Here is a 20,074-nt window from a genome sequence, read left to right on the forward strand (position 1 = left end):
AGGGAGCACTGAACCCCACTGTGTACTGCAGAAGGAAACTCCACAAAGTACCCAATTACCAGTCCTGTCAGGAACCCAGGGTTTACACACTGGCCTCATTAACACCTGGACCAACAAAACCACAGTGGATGTTTAAGAGGGAACTGCAGATGCTGGTTTAAACTGAAGATAGACACAAAAAGATGGAGTAACAGCGGGAGGCAGCATCTCTGGAGAGAAGGAATGGGTGACATTTTGGGTCGAGACCCTTCTTCAGACTGGCCACAGTGGAATTAGGTTATCATTAATCCAAGGGCAACCTTACAAGAAGGTGTGAGCTCTATCAAAGAATGGTCAAGAATAAACTGAGCTGTGCATGAGCACCATGGAACTGTGTCCATGCAAAAACATTGAAATATCAAGGTGAAGAGGCGAAAGTGGGCATAAAATGTTAATTTCTTCATTTTAATTTTAACGTGTTCACCAAACAGGCGTTCACACGACCATTCTCGAATAATCTAATTATATTTGACAACTTCCCTTCAGAGTTGGACAGTCAGATAAAATTGAATGGATTCCAAAAAATGCTAATATATTGAAATTTAATCTCTAATCTTGTGTGATCGACTGTGTTTCTTTTTTGTTGGAGAAAATAAAGCTCAATAATTAAGAGATGGGAAGAATGCACTGGCAATGTCATATTCTTTCAAAGTGTTTTGTTGTCATATGTCCCAGAGAGAACAATAAAATTCTTATTTGCAGCAGCATAACAGAATATTCTTACTTGCAGCAGCAAAACAGGAAACATAGTACATTGCAAACAATATAATAAATGAGAATAAAAAAGGTTCAGTGTATATATCTGTGTGTGTGTATATATATATATATATATATATATATGTGTGTGTGTGTGTGTGTGTGTGTATATATATATATATACACACACACACACACACACATATATATATATATATATATGTGTGTATATATATATATATATATATATATATATATATATATATATATATATATATATATATATATATATATATGTGTGTGTGTATATATATATATATATATATATATATATATATATATGTGTGTATGTGTATATATATATATATATATATATATATATATATATATATATATATATATATATATATATATATATATATGTGTATATATATATACATACACAGACTGAACTGAATATCTATATTACTAAAAGTAAGATCTTGACCGCTTTTAGCTCACTGTGCTTTGATTTCCGAGAGAACGCCGCCACCTACGGCCATCATTTTTGGCCACCTCGCTCAGAGCCCCCCTCCGCCTGCCTGGACCGGAGGATTTTTCCCATCGATGGAAAATCAGAGAGATATTAATGTTTTTTTTTAAATTGCCATTCTCTCTGCTGCCTCTGCTGGTGGGAGGGGGGGGGGACTATAAAACCCAGAAGTGGTGTGCCTCACTCAGTCTCTGCAAGATGGAGGAAGCCAGAGGGTCATGTCTCTCTGAGCTCTGAATAACACTGAACATGTGTCTACTCAACTGTGAGTGCCCTTAATGTGGTTTGAAAATGAAAATATGGTTGGTTTGAAGTAAAAAGGTACTGCATGCAAATGGTTGTTTTGGGGGGGGGGGGGGGGGGGGGGGGAGGGGTTGGGTTGGGTTGAAGTAAAAAGGCACTGCATGCAAATGGTTGTTTGGGTTGAAGTAAAAAGGTACTGCATGCAAATGGTTGTTTGGGGGATTTGGGTTGAAGTGAAAAGGCACTGCAAAGGGTTGCTTGGAGGTTTTGGATTGAAGTGAAAAAGGCACTGCAGATGGTTGTTTGTCTAAATTTGACAACTTCCTGTTTGCACTATATTGATTTTAGATAAAACGCTACCACTTACGGCTGTGATTTTTGGCCATCTTACTCAGTCCCCCTGCGCTCATCAGGTGCAGAGGATTCTTCCCATCCCTGAAAAACAAAAGTGTTATTAGTGTTTAAAAATTTTTGCGAATCTCTCTCCTGCCAATCACGCCATGAAGGCCACACCTTTTCCGGTGGGAGGGGGGAGGGATTATAAAACGCGGAAGTGTGGGTGTGGCTCAATCTCTGCATGATGGGGGAGGGAGAGGTCAAAGTTCAAATTTTATTTTGGTCACATACACCTTTCGGTGTAGTGAAATTCTTTAGTATGAATGCATTTGAATGTGGTCTCATTGCACCCTGCATGAAATGGTATGTAACTGCATTTGAATTTGGTGGCCTTGCACCCTCCTTGAAATGGTATGAAACTGCACTTGAATTTGGTGGCCTTGCACCCTGCTCGAAGAAGTAAGAAACTGCACTTGAATTCGGTGGCCTTGCACTCTGCTAGAAATGGTAGGAAAATAGATTTGAATTTGGTGGTCTTGCACTCTGCTTGAAATGGAATTTCAAGGAATAGCCGTGAGTCAACTGCCAGCCCACCAGCCATGAGTGAGCTGCCAGCACATCAGGCTTGAGGGACTGAGCTGCCACCCCAAGAATCTATTTGGGCCACAATGTCCATACTAGCCCTCTGGAGACCAGTAGTCCCTGCAGCCAACAACACCCATACCAGCACTGCAGAAAGCCCCCCCCCCCCCCCACTGGCCACCAATATTGCAATTGGTGGAGAGGTGGAATATTCCGTCGGGGGACCAGCCCTCCTGTGTGAACATGGGACCCAACGGGTCCCACTTAGTCTAGTATATATATATATATATATATATATATATATATATACTCTCTCACACACACACTCACACACTCACTATAATAGGCTATGTAGTTCATAGCTTATTTGAGGTTGTAGTGTTTAATAGCCAAATGTCTGTAGGGAAGTAGCTGTTCCTGGACGTTACAGGTCCAGGTTACGAATCCTGTACCTTCTACCCAACGGCAATGATGAAATGAGTGTGTGGCCAGGGTGGTGTGGGTCTGATTTTGCTGATTACCTTTTTGAGGCAGCGATTCTGATTGTAATCCTTAACTTTTTTATTGGGGCCTTACCAAGTGTTCCACAGATGAGACAGTATGGAAAGGTATCATCTCAGATTTGTCATTCACCAAATTGTCTCAGAGATTTCTGTTACCACCTCTCTTTTAAAAAATTGTCATGGTTCGTGACTTCAATTTGATAACTTGAGTTTTCTCCTTTTGGCATACTGAACCCCATGCTGGTTGAGGAGTTTTAAACTTGATTTAAGATAAATAATGCAACTCTGTTGAAAATACTTTTTTCTTTTTGCAGAGGGGAAAATTTAACATACCTAAATGGCTCTCACCTACAAGTGTACTCATTTTGAATCAAATGTTGCAGGTAAAATTCTATTGAATTAATTGTTTGGAATAAATTTTAAAGTGTTTTAAGAAACCTGAAAAATGTGTAACTTTATTTCCTCCAAGATGTTTTAAAACTGTATTCATTTAATTACATATGGCCTGTAGGCATTAGTAAGAGACACTATTAAGTTTAGCAATATTATAAATACTGCTAACATTCTTCACCGTCCACAAAATTGTTATTTCCATAACATAAATGTATTTAGTGCTTCCCAATTGGGAACTTTAGTGTATATGTCTATGTATGGTAGCCCAGATATAAAGTTGCCTTTAACTTTTCATCTCACAAAACACCAACAACTGTGGTTAGGGACTGCCATTTGGAAAAAAAATAGCCTCTGCAGTACAGTAGTCAAATCAGAATATAAATACTCATGGGAATCATCATACGTACAAAATTCTGATCTATAAAGATCAGTGCTACTTGGATTACTCTATTTCTTGAGAATGTTTTTGGTATTTCTACTGATTAACTATCCCATTTAGCAGGAAATCATGAAGGATGTGATGGGAATCAGCTATAATAGATTGAAGAATGTTACTTAAAGGATTGATGGCAGATTAGCAATAGTTAATTTTTCAAAAGTCCATAAATGAATTACAACTATTGCTGGCACAAAAACAAAATAGGAAAGGTAATGCAACTGTGGTTTACAAAATAAATTAAGTCTAGTATTAAATTCAAGGAGGATAAAATAGAAATGGACATGGGAAGCAGCTAACATGAGGATTCCAAGCAGTTTAGAATGTCAAAGTAGGGAAGAACAATATGAGAATAAGCTTGCAGAAAACAAACTGACCCCAAACTGCTGCAGATATATGAAAAGGAAAAGTACACTAAAAATAAACAGACTCCTCTGGTCAAAATCAGAGAAATCAGTCATGGGGGAATAAAGAAATGACAGACTAATTAAACACAAACATTTGTCTGTCCTCCCAGAAATGTTGGGAAAATAGAGGGAGGAAATTAATGGTTGATATTGGTAGAGAATTTGATAGGTTTTAACATCAAAAACTGCAAATCTGAAGAAAAAAAACTCTTTACCTCAGTGGATTGGGCAGCATCAGTGGGGTGGGGATGGGGGGAGGGGACTGAGTTAAATGTTCAGACGAGATGCAGGATGTGTGTTCCTGATGTGAGAGAAGTCAAGGATCAGGGGACATGTTCCAAGGATAAGTGGTAATTTGAAAAAATTAGATGGGAAAAATGTCTTCATCCAGAGAATGGTGAACTTATGGAATTCTCTTCCATAGAGAGCAATTGGTGGTAAACTAATATGTTTCAGGAGTCAAATATAGATACTGATCAAGGGATATGGGGAGAAAGCAAAAGCAAAGTATATAGTTTGGAGAGTCAGCCATGATTCTATTTGGGTTGTGGGTTTTACGGATAGAATAGTCTCCTCTTAAGGTCATAATGTCATAAGTGATTACAGCAGAATGAGGCCGTTCGGCCCAATTCCGCCATTTAATCATGCCTGATCTCCCTCCTATCCCCATTCTCCTGCCTTCTCCCCATGAGCCCTGACACCCGTACTAATCAAGAATCTGCCATAAAATTATCCATTTTGGCCTCCATAGCGTTCTGTGGTAAATAATTCCACTGATAAACCACCCTCTGACTAAAGAAATTCCATCTTATATCCTTCCTAGAGGAACGTCCTTTAAATATGATGCTATGACCTCTAGTCCTAGACTCTCCCACTAGGTAGCAAGGTGAAAAGTAAAAGTGGCAGGCCGGAAAATCCAGGGCAAAAATCAAAAAGGGCCACTTTTCAACAAAATTGTATAAGGGGTAAGAGTGTTGTAAAAACAAGCCTGAAGGCTTTGTGTCTCAATGCAAGGAGCATTCGTAATAAGGTGGATGAGTTGAATGTGCAGATAGCTATTAATGACTATGATATAGTTGGGATCACGGAGACATGGCTCCAGGGTGACCAAGGCTGGGAGCTGAACATCCAGGGATATTCAATATTCAGGAGGGATAGAGAGAAAGGAAAAGGAGGTGGGGCAGCGTTGCTGATTAGAGAGGAGATTAACGCAATGGAAAGGAAGGACATTAGTTTGCAGGATGTGGAATCGGTATGGGTAGAGCTGCGAAACACTAAGGGGCAGAAAACGCTGGTGGGTGTTGTGTACAGGCCACCTAACAGTAGTAGTGAAGTTGGAGATGGTATCAAACAGGAAATTAGAAATACGTGCGACAAAGGCAAAACCGTTATAATGGGTGACTTCAATCTACATATAGATTGGGTGAATCAAATTGGCAGGGGTGCTGAGGAAGAGGATTTTTTTGAATGTATGCGGGATAGTTATCTAAATCAACATGTAGAGGAACCAACGAGAGAGCAGGCTATTTTAGACTGGGTATTGAGTAATGAGGAAGGGTTAGTTAGCAGTCTTGTTGTACGTGCCCCCTTGGGCAAGAGTGACCATAATATGGTTGAGATCTTCATTAGGATGGAGAGTGACATTGTTAATTCAGAAACAATGGTTCTGAACTTAAAGAAAGGTAACTTTGAGGGTATGAGACGTGAATTGGCCAAGATTGACTGGCAATTAATTCTAAAAGGGTTGACGGTGGATATGCAATGGAAGACATTTAAAGACTGCATGGATGAACTACAAAAATTGATCATCCCAGTTGCGCAAAATAATAAATCAGGGAAGGTAGTGCATCCGTGGATAACAAGGGAAATCAGGGATAGTATCAAAGCGAAGGATGATGCGTACAAATTAGCCAGAAAAAGCAGCATACCGGAGGACTGGGAGAAATTCAGAGACCAGCAGAGGAGGACAAAGGGCTTAATTAGGAAAGGAAAAATAGATTATGAAAGAAAACTGGCAGGGAACATAAAAACTGACTGCAAACGTTTTTATAGATATGTGAAAAGACAGAGATTAGTTAAAACAAATGTAGGTCCCTTGCAGTCAGAAACAGGTGAGTTGATCATGGGGAACAAGGATATGGCGGACCAATTGAATAACTACTTTGGTTCCGTCTTCACTAAGGAAGACATAAATAATCTGCCGGAAATAGCAGGGGACCGCGGGTCAAAGGAGTTGGAGGAATTGAGTGAAATCCAGGTTAGCCGGGAAGTGGTGTTGGGTAAATTAAATGGATTAAAGGCCGATAAATCCCCAGGGCCAGATAGGCTGCATCCCAGAGTACTTAAGGAAGTAGCTCCAGAAATAGTGGATGCATTAGTAATAATCTTTCAAAACTCTTTAGATTCTGGAGTAGTTCCTGAGGATTGGCGGGTAGCAAACGTAACCCCACTTTTTAAGAAGGGAGGGAGAGAGAAAACGGGGAATTACAGACCAGTTAGTCTAACATCGGTAGTGGGGAAACTGCTAGAGTCAGTTATTAAAGATGGGATAGCAGCACATTTGGAAAGTGGTGAAATCATTGGACAAAGTCAGCATGGATTTACAAAAGGTAAATCATGTCTGACGAATCTTATAGAATTTTTCGAGGATGTAACTAGTAGCGTGGATAGGGGAGAACCAGTGGATGTGGTGTATCTGGACTTCCAGAAGGCTTTCGACAAGGTCCCACATAAGAGATTAGTTTACAAACTTAAAGCACACGGCATTGGGGGTTCAGTATTGATGTGGATAGAGAACTGGCTGGCAAACAGGAAGCAAAGAGTAGGAGTAAACGGGTCCTTTTCACAATGGCAGGCAGTGACTAGTGGGGTACCGCAAGGCTCAGTGCTGGGACCCCAGCTATTTACAATATATATTAATGATCTGGATGAGGGAATTGAAGGCAATATCTCCAAGTTTGCGGATGACACTAAGCTGGGGGGCAGTGTTAGCTGTGAGGAGGATGCTAGGAGACTGCAAGGTGACTTGGATAGGCTGGGTGAGTGGGCAAATGTTTGGCAGATGCAGTATAATGTGGATAAATGTGAGGTTATCCATTTTGGTGGCAAAAACAGGAAAGCAGACTATTATCTAAATGGTGGCCGACTAGGAAAAGGGGAGATGCAGCGAGACCTGGGTGTCATGGTACACCAGTCATTGAAAGTGGGCATGCAGGTGCAGCAGGCAGTGAAGAAAGCGAATGGTATGTTAGCTTTCATAGCAAAAGGATTTGAGTATAGTGGCAGGGAGGTTCTACTGCAGTTGTACAGGGTCTTGGTGAGACCACACCTGGAGTATTGCGTATAGTTTTGGTCTCCAAATCTGAGGAAGGACATTATTGCCATAGAGGGAGTGCAGAGAAGGTTCACCAGACTGATTCCTGGGATGTCTGGACTGTCTTATGAAGAAAGACTGGATAGACTTGGTTTATACTCTCTAGAATTTAGGAGATTGAGAGGGGATCTTATAGAAACTTACAAAATTCTTAAGGGGTTGGACAGGCTAGATGCAGGAAGATTGCTCCCGATGTTGGGGAAGTCCAGGACAAGGGGTCACAGCTTAAGGATAAGGGGGAAATCCTTTAAAACCGAGATGAGAAGAACTTTTTTCACACAGAGAGTGGTGAATCTCTGGAACTCCCTGCCACAGAGGGTAGTCGAGGCCAGTTCATTGGCTATATTTAAGAGTGAGTTAGATGTGGCCCTTGTGGCTAAGGGGATCAGAGGGTATGGAGAGAAGGCAGGTACGGGATACTGAGTTGGATGATCAGCCATGATCATATTGAATGGCGGTGCAGGCTCGAAGGGCCGAATGGCCTACTCCTGCACCTAATTTCTATGTTTCTATGTTTCTAGTGGAAACATCCTCTCCACATCCACTCTATCCAAGCCTTTCACTATTCGGTACGTTTCAATGAGGCCCCTGTCATTCTTCCAGCGAGTGCAGACCCAGTGCCATCAAGCTTGAATATTGCACTTTGATATATTGTAGAAGGAAAGGTTTCTTGCTGAGAAGGTAACACACATCTTGATTATCACACACAGCGCCTTGAGTATTAGAAAGGCGCTATATAAATCCCATCCATTATTATTATTATTAATATTAAGGCTGCACTGTACTTTAGAACTTGAGAATAAAGTCCTCTGGTGCCAGAATTCGGTTCATGTTTGGACAATGTGAACTCTGAACTGTATTACAAATATTTAATTTGGAATACAGTTGGTAAAGTTAAAGAATTCTATCTCTCCAGTCCATTATGTTAATAGCTAAGCAACATTTTGCCTGAATTGATATACAGGTAGTCATGCAACTCTAAGATGGTTTTATGAATAATGCCATGAACTTAATTTTGATTGAACAAAGACTAGTTTAAGACATGTAAACACCCAAGACAATTAAGTATCTACAATATTCATGCAAAAGTATATGATTTGATGGTTTGTTTAAAAGAAACATTTTTTTTTTTCCTCAAAAATCTCAGGATTGTAATTTCCCAAAAATCTGATCAAATGAACTTTTAAAATATATTAGGTAATTTTTTTTAAATATTTGGAATTTAATGGATTTTCATGGAGAGCCTTCACTAAAACATCTTAAATTTGTTCAATTTAATGTTGCTGGAGTGCAAGAACAATTTTTGTTGTCAAGAACCTGCAGTTCAAAATATTTACATTGTTAAATGTTCAGCTTAATTTTAAATGTTAAAAATTGTGCGACAGGTAATTTAGCACTTAAATGCATTATGTTTGATATATTTTGCATTTGGCAACGTATTTCAAAGGCTTTTACCGTTCTAATTCTTTCCCACAGGTGGATCCAAAGAAGCGGATCACTGTAAAACATCTTCTGAACCACCCTTGGCTAATGCAAGATGACAGCTACCCGGTTGACTGGCATACCAGATATCCAGTGAGTGTTTTGAAACCAAATGTGAATAATGTGCTAAATGTTACAGGACAAGTTTCCACCAATGAACCATCTCCACATTATGAATTGGTTCCCATATTTATAATTGATAATTTATTTATTATTGACCATCTGGAAAAAACTAAAATATATATGTTTAAAAACTGCAAACTTAATTGGCTAGCTGAGCATTTTGAGAATCTATACATCTTTTTAAAATACTGAATTTCTCGAATAGTGAAAGGCCTTTTTAAAGTGAATGTTGAGAGGATATTTCCACTAGTGGGAGAGTCTAGGACCAGAGGCCATAGCCTCAGAATATAAAACCTTATCTTTAGAAAGGAGATGAGGAGGAATTTCTTTCGTCAGCGGGTCGTAAATATGTGGAATTTATTGTCACAGGCGGCTGTGGAGGCCGTCAATAGATATTTTGAAGGCGGAGATTGGTAGATTCTTGATTAGTGAGGGTGTCGGGAGTTATGGGGAGAAGGCGGGTGAATGGGGTTGAAAGGGAAAGATAAATCAGCCATGATTGAATGGCAGAGTAGACTTAATGGGCCGAATGGTCTTATTCTGCACCTCTAATTTATGAATTTATGAAAAACATTCTGATCTGAATAATCCCAGTGTTTTTAATAGAATGTGTGTATTCTATTTTGTAAACAATTTAATGGGTCACATTATTCAATTGAAATTTTACAAAATCTCAGATACCTGTAAGCATTCTAAAGCCATTTAAAATGATTTTGAGGGCAGGACAATAACTAATCTGTTCAAAAGAATTGTGCATCTGCAGACTTGAATTTGAACCACTATTGTCTCTTTACAAATGAATACAAATTCTACATGCACAACATGGGAACTATAATATGTATCAACTGGTTTACCTTTTTCTGATACTGGAGGAATTAAATTGTAGTTTCTGCTCAGGAGGTTGAATGAAGGAGCACTAATAATTATTTGTGGTTCATAAACATTTGTTTAGACTAGTTGAACTGACTTCTATTTTATGCTTGATGTTTGAAATAAATAATTTGATTTATTGGTTTAAGTTTATTAATTTTAACTGAACTCAACAACTTCAGCAGTATGCAGAATTTTGAAAATTGAAAACCAGTTGAAATGAAGAAAAAGTTCAAAAATTTCACTATGGGAGAATGTGATTCAATACTCTGGAAAAAAAATCTTGTATGCTTCAAATCAACTGAAGTTTAAATTTGTAATAAAACATTTGAATTAAGATAATTTCAATTAACCAATTTTTTGGAAGATTTCATAGCAGCATTCACTTGTGTGCAAGATTGAGGAAACTCAAATATGAATGAGAGCTCTTTTTCTATATATTTTTTTAAAAGATGCATGTAAAAAAATAAACTGAGGCTCAGTTCAATCAAGTGGTCGCCAGATGGCTGGTAGCATTTAATACCACCACAGGCTAAAAGTGGAAATTAGTGGGTGATCAATGCAATTTATATCTGTTTTGAACAACATACAAAGTTTCAACAAGCCCCATGTTCCATACCACCCATCCACCTCCCATTTCCCACTGGCTGTGTCCCATACATCTTGGTGCAGGACTCAGATCTGCATTCACGAAGGTAAACTCATGGAAAGTTGTCAGCCTGGATGGGTTCTGAAATTGTGCACCAATTAACTGGCCAGTCTTTGCTGAGAATTTGTTTGTCCAGATAATCTAGGCTCCTTATAAATATGCCTACTAAAAAATAGATTGGTTAACATTACATTCAGCTCTGGATCACTTTGACAATAAGAACAGCGAAATAACCCTTTATTTAAACCACCTCTTATTGATAAGACATATAACCAATGGGAAAGTCTCGGAATTAGAAGGATCGGGGATATGTACGAAATGGGAAACCTACTATCATTCCAACAACTACAATTAAAATTTAAATTGAAAAACAACCAATATTTTAAATATCTTCAGATTTGCGATTTCGTGAAAAAATATATACAAGGATATCAAAAAGTAACTCCTGACATTGGAAGAAGCAATGAATATTGAAGCTGCCTCACAAAAATTAATATCATATTTATATAATAGTATTCTAAATATAGACCTACCATCGACAGAGGTACTTAGAGAAGAGTGGGAACGGGAACTAATGATAAAAATTACAAAGGTTAAATGGGAAAAATACCTGATATATGTTCACAAATGTTCAATTAATGTAAGACATAATCTAATTCAATTTAAAATTGTACATAGATTATATTATTCAAAAACAAGATTGAACAAATTTTATCCAAATATATCCGCCACTTGTGATAAATGTCTAGCCCAAAAGGCAACTATAACACACTCCTTAGTTTCCTGCATAAAACTTTATAGATTTTGGAATGATATTTTTGAAATATTTACAAAATTATTCAAGACAAGAATGGAACCTAATACTGAAACGATTATATTTGGTGTAATGGAAGATGGGAATAAATCGAACACATCTCAAAATCTATTCCTTAACTATGGTTTAATAATAGCAAAAAAATTAATTCTTAAATTTTGGAAGGGTACATCAATACCAACGCTTAAAATGTGGATTGCAAGTATGTTGGACACCGCTCATCTTGAGGAAATGCGATTCCTCCTAATGGATAAATCAGACCAATTCATAATGAGTTGGTCTCCATTCGTCCTTTTTTTGGAATCATATGGTGCAACACAATTGTAAAAAATAACTGTTTCAGGACTGGACGAGGGTTGGTCAAGATTATAAATAATGATCTCCTTTTCTTTTTTATTTTATTTTATTTTCTCTATTTTCTCTCTCAACTTTCTTCATTTACTCGTTTTCTTTTTTCACACACTATATATTTCACATCTTTCTATCCTTTACTATCTAACTTCTTTTTCTTATTCTAATCTTTTTTCAATGTAAAAAAAAAAAAAAAAGTTGTAAAAAAAAATAAAAAAAATAAATAAAAAAAAGAACAGCGATGTCAGAATGTTGTTCATTGACTGCTGCCCATCCTTCAACATGCTAATACCTAGAAAGCACATCTCTAAACACCTGAACCAGTAGTCATTGAAGCATGCCACCATACTCATACTGGACACCAGTACTAATGCCCTATTAAAGCAGGTGCGAACCGCAGACCACAGTAATTCTTCTTCTTATCGAGTCCACACACAAGATTAGAAGTTGTTCAGCCAGAGCTGAACACACTTCTCGACATCTGCACAGTGGTGTCTGTCTTGCGCTTCTTGTGCTTCTTGTGCGTGGTTGTGGAAAGATTGGTTGAAACAGGGCCGCGACGTGAACGCTCTTTCCTTGACCCCACCACAGTAATGAAGGTTGAAGATGTCTGCAAAAATTCCAGCCAGTTGGTCCACGCAGTTTTTGAGAATGCAACCAGGTACACTATCAGGTCCAAACAGTTTACAAGAGTTCACCCTCCTGAAGGATCTTCACATGTATGCCTCGGTGACTGATATTGCAATACCATTGGGTGCTTTGGGTGCCTATACTATTATGGAGGCCTAATTGAGATAGAGGAAAAAATATTTAGACAGATTACTAAGAGCTGCCAAAGCAACAGGGTTCTCTTATTGGGTGACTTAGACTTTCCCATTATTGACTGGAATTTGCTAGGTGCCAAAGGCTTAGATGTGTGTATCCAAGAGGGTTTCTTGAAGCAGTATCTCCAAGCCAAGAAGGGAACATACTGGACCTTTTATTGGGAAATGAGCCTGGCCAGGTGACTAATGTTTCAGTGGAAGAGCAGCTTTTGGATAGTGATTTTAACTCTATAAATGTTTTAAGATAATTTTTAAGTAGTGAAAAGCCATGCAATAAGGTACTGAATTGAGTACTGGCATGATAATCTCCCTTATTAGTAGCGTCACTAGTCCTTTTGACTCTCTCTCGTTCACATCTGAAATATCAAATCTGCAGAACATTGAGCTGCGGGTCATGTCCCTCTCACAACAATGGCCATGCCATTTATAGTTCCAAACGCTGATCAAGGCTTTGTTCATCTGCTTTCTCCATAATACTCATTGAATTGAAATACTTGCATTAATTCTTTCTCATACAGCTTTGTTTTAATGCAAAATTTGGAATGCAAAACTACTTTCACCACACTTTAATCAAAATTAAAGCAGCTCAGAGTCATATGAACAGAAACAGTCACCTATAACCAACTTGCCTACACAGACCAAAATGCCCTATCTATGCCAGTCCCAACTGCCTGTGTTTGGCCCATACCTCTTTAAACACTCCTATGTAACTGGCCAAATGTCATTTAAATGTTGTTATAGTTCCTGCTTTAACTACCTCCTCTGGCAGCCTGTTCATATACCTGCCACTCTCTGTGGAAAAAGTTGTCTCTCAGGCTCCTATTACATTTTCCCCTCTCATCTTCTAGTTCGTGATTCCTTTGCTCTCAATAAAGGCGTGCATTCACCCTAACTATCCCCCCCCCCCCTCATGATTTAAGGTCCACCCTCAGCCTCCTGCACTCCAAGGAATAATGTCCTAGCCTCTCAACCTCTCAGGCCCTCAGGTTCTAGCAACATCTTCGTAAATCTTCTTTGCACTCTTTCAAGCTTAACAACAACCTTCTTATAGTAGAGGAACTAAAACTAAACACAATACTCCAAATGCGGCCTCACCAGCATCTTGTACAATTGTACCGAAAACCTTCTTTACCACCCTAAACCTGTGATGCCATTTTTGGCTAACTATGTACCTGCGTTCCTAGATTTTGCTGCTGTACAACACTCCCCAGTGCCTTGTCATTCACTGTGAAGGTCCTGCCCTGGTTGGACTTTCCAAAATGCAGTACCTCGCACTTATCTGCATTAAACTCCCGTAACCATTCCTCAGCGCACTTGCCCAGCTAATCGAAATCCTGCTGTAATATCACCTGTAGCATTATTCCTGAACTTTTTTTCGGCATAATTTGCATTCCGTCCAACATACTATGCTTCATGTCATTGAAAGTAGGGCATCAATTCCTAATTGCAAAAGGTAAGGGAAGTAAAATTATTGTTTTAAGTGGAAGGACAAGATAAAGAAGCTGTAAGAATGGTATCTTCATTTGTGAACTTTTGTTCCATTTATTCTTCAAGAGCAACATATTTATTTTAAATCTGGAATATTGGAAAAGTTGTAATGCTTTAATCTACCCATGATTGGGAATTACTGGAATGCATTTTGTACATTGCAAACTTTTCACACTAAACCATGCACTTGCTATGTTACATGTAAACTATTTTTACTTCTTGAATGCTTTCATTTCTAGATTGGTCATCTTGATGAGGACTGCATTACAGAGCTATCAGTTTTCTTCAAATGCTCCAAGAAGAGCACGTCCCGTTTGGTGTCAGAGGTATAAATCCCCCTCCAATGCTGTTGACTTTTCAATAAATATTGTCGTTCTCCTTTGGGGACTTGGAGCGCTAATTACAGTACACTTGTATTTTACAGTTCTGCGTATTCTCCACTTTATTGCAGCCTTGTGGCATATCTCTTAGTGAAGTTTAAAATGATTAAGTTAATTTACCTTATAACAGTATATTAGCTGTAATATTACTGGACACTTAACTAATACTAAGTGCTAGGTTTTCTTTTTTAGCAAGAAGTATGTAACAAACTTCCTTCAGTTATGAAAATGATTCATCTCTGGTCGGGAACCAAAATTTCACAACATCCTTTGCAATGTATTGTTAATCAACTTCAAAAAATATATTTGCTGTGTTATTGAAAGTTTAGTACAACATGTAATTGAATCAATTTCATTCTACCAATTTTAAATCCACAAAGACAGTTTTTTTCTATTATATTTGCTTCCAATGTCTGAATGGATATGATGTGACGGAGTTCCTGTGATGTTCCCCGGTGTGTCAAAATAATTGAATAGTGCAATGACCTGAGTACTTGTTAACATACTCCAACTGATAAATCTCAAACCCAGATCGAAATTGGCTATTGATCGATTTTTCTTGGTTTTGTTTAATTATGGTTCAATGAAAGATTGTATCTTTTCTGTTTTCACATTGTTCATAAGGTAGTAAGTGATAGGAGAAGCATTAGACCATTCGGCCCATCTACTATGCCATTCAATCGTGGCTGATCTATCCATCCCTTATGCCTTACTTGTGTACGTGGATTGTCACCTTGTCATCGTGGCGAAGCTTGTGTGGACCCGAGACCCTGAGAGCGATGTCGTCTGGAGCCATGATCCTGGTAGGATCACCCATGGCGGTAAGGTTGAGGAGGAGGTCTCTGACAAAGAGCTATCCAACCAAGTCCTCAATGGTGGAACAAGAGGAGGACGATGGCTGACCTTAATGGAGCGTCACAACGGCTGGGAAGGCGGATGAAGGGTGCAGCAGAAAAGGGTCTCCGGTCATCTTGGACTCCATGCTACCGGACCCTGACCTAGATCTGTCCTAGACCGTGGGGTGGCTGCCTGTGCACCAGTCTCCCCACGTTAAAGTCACGCACAGGCGTCCTCCATATAGCACCCTGTATGGGTGAAGGAAAACACCAAATGCAAACCTCCACTGCCTTGTGACTATTACCTTATTCGGGAAAGGTGAAGACTGGATCCGGCGGAATACGCGGAGGAGGCCACCATTTGGCGGTCCAACGGGTAGGAAAGAGTTGTGGAGCGCAATTAGGGCACAATGTTCACGCAGAACACTGGTGGCCATCCACTACATCCTGACCTATCGCCAGCAGTCTTGACTATGTCTTGCCACTGGATTCAGATAGGCAGGGACGAGAGAGTGAGGCTGACGATTTGCGCAACTCTCCCTCACTTTAATCCAAGTCAAGCGCAAGTCATGACTTCAGGACCCCCACAGCCCAACTGGGCGAAGCAAGAGGAGCGCGTGCAGCTGAGAGGAAGCGCACCGCAGAAACTCGGAGGAAACGTGCCGCGCGGAAGGCTTGAGCCACTTCAACTTTTACTGCAGCACCCATATGCCGGCGAGCCTTCCGGGCCCGGATCGGTCTCATCAGTCACCTCCGGACCCACAAACAAAAACACTGAAGTAATGGTCTTCTTCAACTACGAAGGATGAACAACAACTTGTCTACGCCAAGCAAGTTGTCTTAACAAGCTAGTCCCACATGTCTGCAACTGGCCCATATCCCTCCAAACCTTTCTTCTCCATGTACCCGTCCAAGTATCTTTTTAAATATCAGAATTGCTTTGACCACGCCTTCTGAGCTTGTTCCATGTATGCAAGTTATCCCTCGGGTGCTTTAAAAAAAAATTTCCCCTCTCACCTATGAAGAAATAGTTTTAGAGGGGATTGAAAGGAAAGATTTTTTTTTTACACTGGTAGCAAGTTCCAAATATCAAGCACTCTGAGGGTGTAGTGGCTTCAGGTAGAGTTACTACGTCTAAAGCCACTTACAGTAAATAGCAAGGCATAGAAGGATACCTAATGCAGGCAAATGGGATGAGTGTGAAGCTCAAAGGTCAATATGGTGGGCCAACAAGTTGGGTTTTTGTGTTGTGTTGTACAACTCTGACTTTGATTTTAAAATCTGGTAAAACAGGTTGTATAGCACCCTTGAAATGTTATTATCAAAAGGTATTAATTACAAACTAATTCTCCTCCACATATTTGCTGCAGATCAGAAACTACCATGTTACAGTATTCAAATATCTCTAACTACCCTTTAGAATTTTCAGTCCCATTCAAATCTTTATTCATGTCTTCCCAATGTAATGTTGATGGCTACAGTATTATTTGCTGCAGATGGAGTATTTCCTCCTTCAACAACAAATCCCACTAGAGGCTGGACTAGCAGGCTAGATAATATGAGACACTCAACCAGATAGCTGTTTGAGTGTACAGTGATATGCAGTAAAACATGACATGGATCAGGACAACTAGTACTGACTGATCTACAGTTGGGTCATGTTCCAGTTGTATAAGATGTTGGTGAGGCCACATTTAGAGTATTGTGTAGGAAAGAACTGCAGATGCTGGTTTAAATCAAAGGTAGACACAAAATGCTAGAGTAATTCAGCGGGTCAGGCAGCATCTCTGGAGAGAAGAAATGGGTGACAATTCAGGTCAAGACCCTTCTTAAGAATTATGTTCAGTTTTGGGCACCATGTTATAGGAAAGATGTTGTCAAGCTGGAAAGGGTGCAAAGAAGATTTACTAGGATGGTGCCAGGACTAGAGGATCTGAGCTATAGGCAGAGGTTGAGTAGGCTGGGACTCTATTCCTTGGAGCACAGGAGGATGAGGGGTGATGTTATAGAGGTGTACAAGATCATGAGAGGAATAGATTGGGAACATGCATAGAGTCTCATGGCCAGAGTAGGTGAAGAGAGGACATAGGTTTAAGGTGAAGGGGAAAAGATTTAATAAGAAACTGAGGGGTAACGTCCATCAGGTGGCGCCACCGCAGTGGCTGCCTCACCAGCAGCTCGATAGTCCTTTCACCGTTTTTTTTATTTTTAGTGTGTCTAAATGTATGTTTTAAAGTTTCTTAGTATGTCTTTGGTGGGGGGGGGGGGGGGAATAGGGGGAAACCGTTTTTCAGTCACCTACCTGACCGGAGATGCGTCTTTCCTCCGTGCCGCATCTTCGCCCCTCTCCCTCGCGGCCTACCAACTGGATTGGCGCGGCCTTTCCTACCGGAGACTGGCCCAGAGCATCAGCAGCAGGCGCAGCGCCGGTGTTGGAGCTCAGGAGTGTTGGGCCTGCTGACTTTAACATCGTGGAGCTGTGGTATGCTGAGCTTCTAGGCGCGGCACTGACTTTAACATCGCGGAGCCGCGGTCTCCGGTAAGAAGCGGCAGATTCGGAAACTCCAAGCCTCAGAGTGTGTTCCAATCCGTTCCGACGCCAGAGTTTCGATCATCCCGGCGAGAGGGCCTGTACATCGGGGAGGGTGCTAGGCCCCGACCACGGGTGAACAACGAGGAAGAAGACTGAACTTTATTGCCTTCCATCACAGTGAGAAATGTTGATTCCACTGTGGTGGATGTTTATGTTAAACTCTATTGTGTATTGTGTTCTTTTTATTTGTATGCTGTATGGTAACTCAAGTTTCACTGTACTAATTGGTGCATGTGACAATAAATGTGAATTTGAACTTGAACTTGAACAAGTTGGTACTTGGATGTATGGAAAAAGTTGCCTGAGGAGGTAATTGAAGCAGGGTCTATCCCAAAATTTAAGAAACAGTTAGACAGGTACATGGATAGGACAGGTTTGGATGAATATGGTCCAAATGCTGGCAGGTGGGACTAGTGCAGCTGGGACATGATGGCCAGTGTGGGAAAGTTGGGCCGAAGGGCCTGTTTCCACACTTTATCACTCTATGACTCTATGACCTGGTAACAGTTAGTTGATTTTAAAACTTGAAAGTACACTAACTTAGTGATTGAAGGATAACCGTTCAAGTATGCTAATACCTTAGTGCGTGGAAACCATAAAAGTCAGGATTGTTCAAGGACGAATAGACCTTGGGCACTAAAGCGTCTTTTCTTTGTGGTATAGACCTCTTTGCGTATGGGCGCGTGCAAGTTATCAAAAGCCCTAGGAAAGCAACATTAGGAATTGCACAGGCTCCTCCATACGTGATCAGACATCTTGGAATTTGGAATGTTCACAATTTTTCTTTGCAATTGTTTGAAATTGAAATGCATAATACTGAGAAACATGGTGCTATTCAATTTCAAAGCAAAACGATTGTGCAGAATCAAAATGAATGAGAAAATGTATGCATTTGCTTTATTCAAAGTAGTTTTTCTTGCTCCTCCTTGCATACCATGTCGGATATTTGTGACTGTAACAAGAGTTCTATATTTAAGAAGGAAATATGTACTTGCCTTAAGAGACTTCAACAAAGATTCACATTACTGATTATTATTTTGTGGTGGGGCAAGCAGAAGGATTAGAAAGCTAAAAGGTGATCTTGTTGAAAAATATACTGTTCTTAAGGGATTTAAGGTTGGTATCAGGTTTATTTTTTCCCTGGTTAGAATACTAGAGGCTGGGGATCATTTTTTTTAAAGCAGAGCTGAGACTTAAGAGGCTGTCCCACTGCGGCGACCTAATTGGCGAGTTTAGGAGAGTTTGAAAAAGTGTCATGTTGAAGACCTTCTTCGATTATGTAGAAAACCTCCTTCCACCTCCCTTCGACTATGTTAAAGACTATCTACGACTACCTTCGATTCCTTAGACTACCATTGATTACCTGCGAATAACATGCCGACCTACTACGACCTACTTCGACTAAACCTACGAGTAAAAATAATATTGATTTTTTACATGGCAACCTTTTTTTTTACTCGCGGGCATTTTTCAGCATGTTGAAAAATACGCCCCGACCTAGCTGAGGCCTCGAGTACGTGGGGATTATTCTCGAGCATGAAGGAGAGTTACATAGACCTCCTAGGACCTTGTGTCGACCATGCTGCGAGCATGAGTCGAGGGCAAACTCTTCTAAGCTTGCCAATTAGGTCGCGGCAGTGGGACAGCCCCTTTACTTTTTGCTGTGAACATTTATAATTCTGTACTCCAGAAGTACATGACACCTCTAGTTTGTACATCTAAGATGTTAGATAAATTATTGAATATTGTGAGATTTCAAAGTTCATCACGGTTGAACTGAAAAACAAAATCAACATTGATCTTATTAAATAGCAAATCAAATGTGGTGGGAGTTAGAGGAATGTCTGATCTATTCTTGCTCTAATTTTCTTAGCTGCTTTCCATAAATGCATTTATGCTTTGTTCTTAGTAGAATCATGTTATACCAATTATTTACTTTTTTTCAAATCTGACAGCTCTTTTATCTACTTTGCCACTGAAGCAACTAATGAAGGTATAACTGGCACAGAAAGTTTTGCACAGAACACCTTCACTTGCATTTACACAATATTCAACAGTTGCTTAAATCATCTGAGCTGCTCCTCTGTCTCTTACAAAATGCTCTCACTTCATCTGCTGCCTTAA

At 39.8% G+C, this 20,074-nt stretch overlaps 1 protein-coding gene across 1 annotated transcript in view; it reads left to right on the plus strand.

Moving 5' to 3' along the window:
- Positions 1-20,074, plus strand: part of melk (maternal embryonic leucine zipper kinase) — a 78,596-nt gene that overhangs the window by 34,603 nt on the left and 23,919 nt on the right. The window contains exons 9-11 of the mRNA XM_033017872.1: positions 3,246-3,314; positions 9,017-9,115; positions 14,381-14,467. Coding sequence (XP_032873763.1) covers positions 3,246-3,314; positions 9,017-9,115; positions 14,381-14,467 — 255 coding nt within the window. The remainder of the gene's footprint in view (positions 1-3,245; positions 3,315-9,016; positions 9,116-14,380; positions 14,468-20,074) is intronic.

Source organism: Amblyraja radiata, chromosome 3 (genome assembly GCF_010909765.2).
Source record: "Amblyraja radiata isolate CabotCenter1 chromosome 3, sAmbRad1.1.pri, whole genome shotgun sequence".
NCBI classification, from domain to species: Eukaryota; Metazoa; Chordata; class Chondrichthyes; order Rajiformes; family Rajidae; genus Amblyraja; species Amblyraja radiata.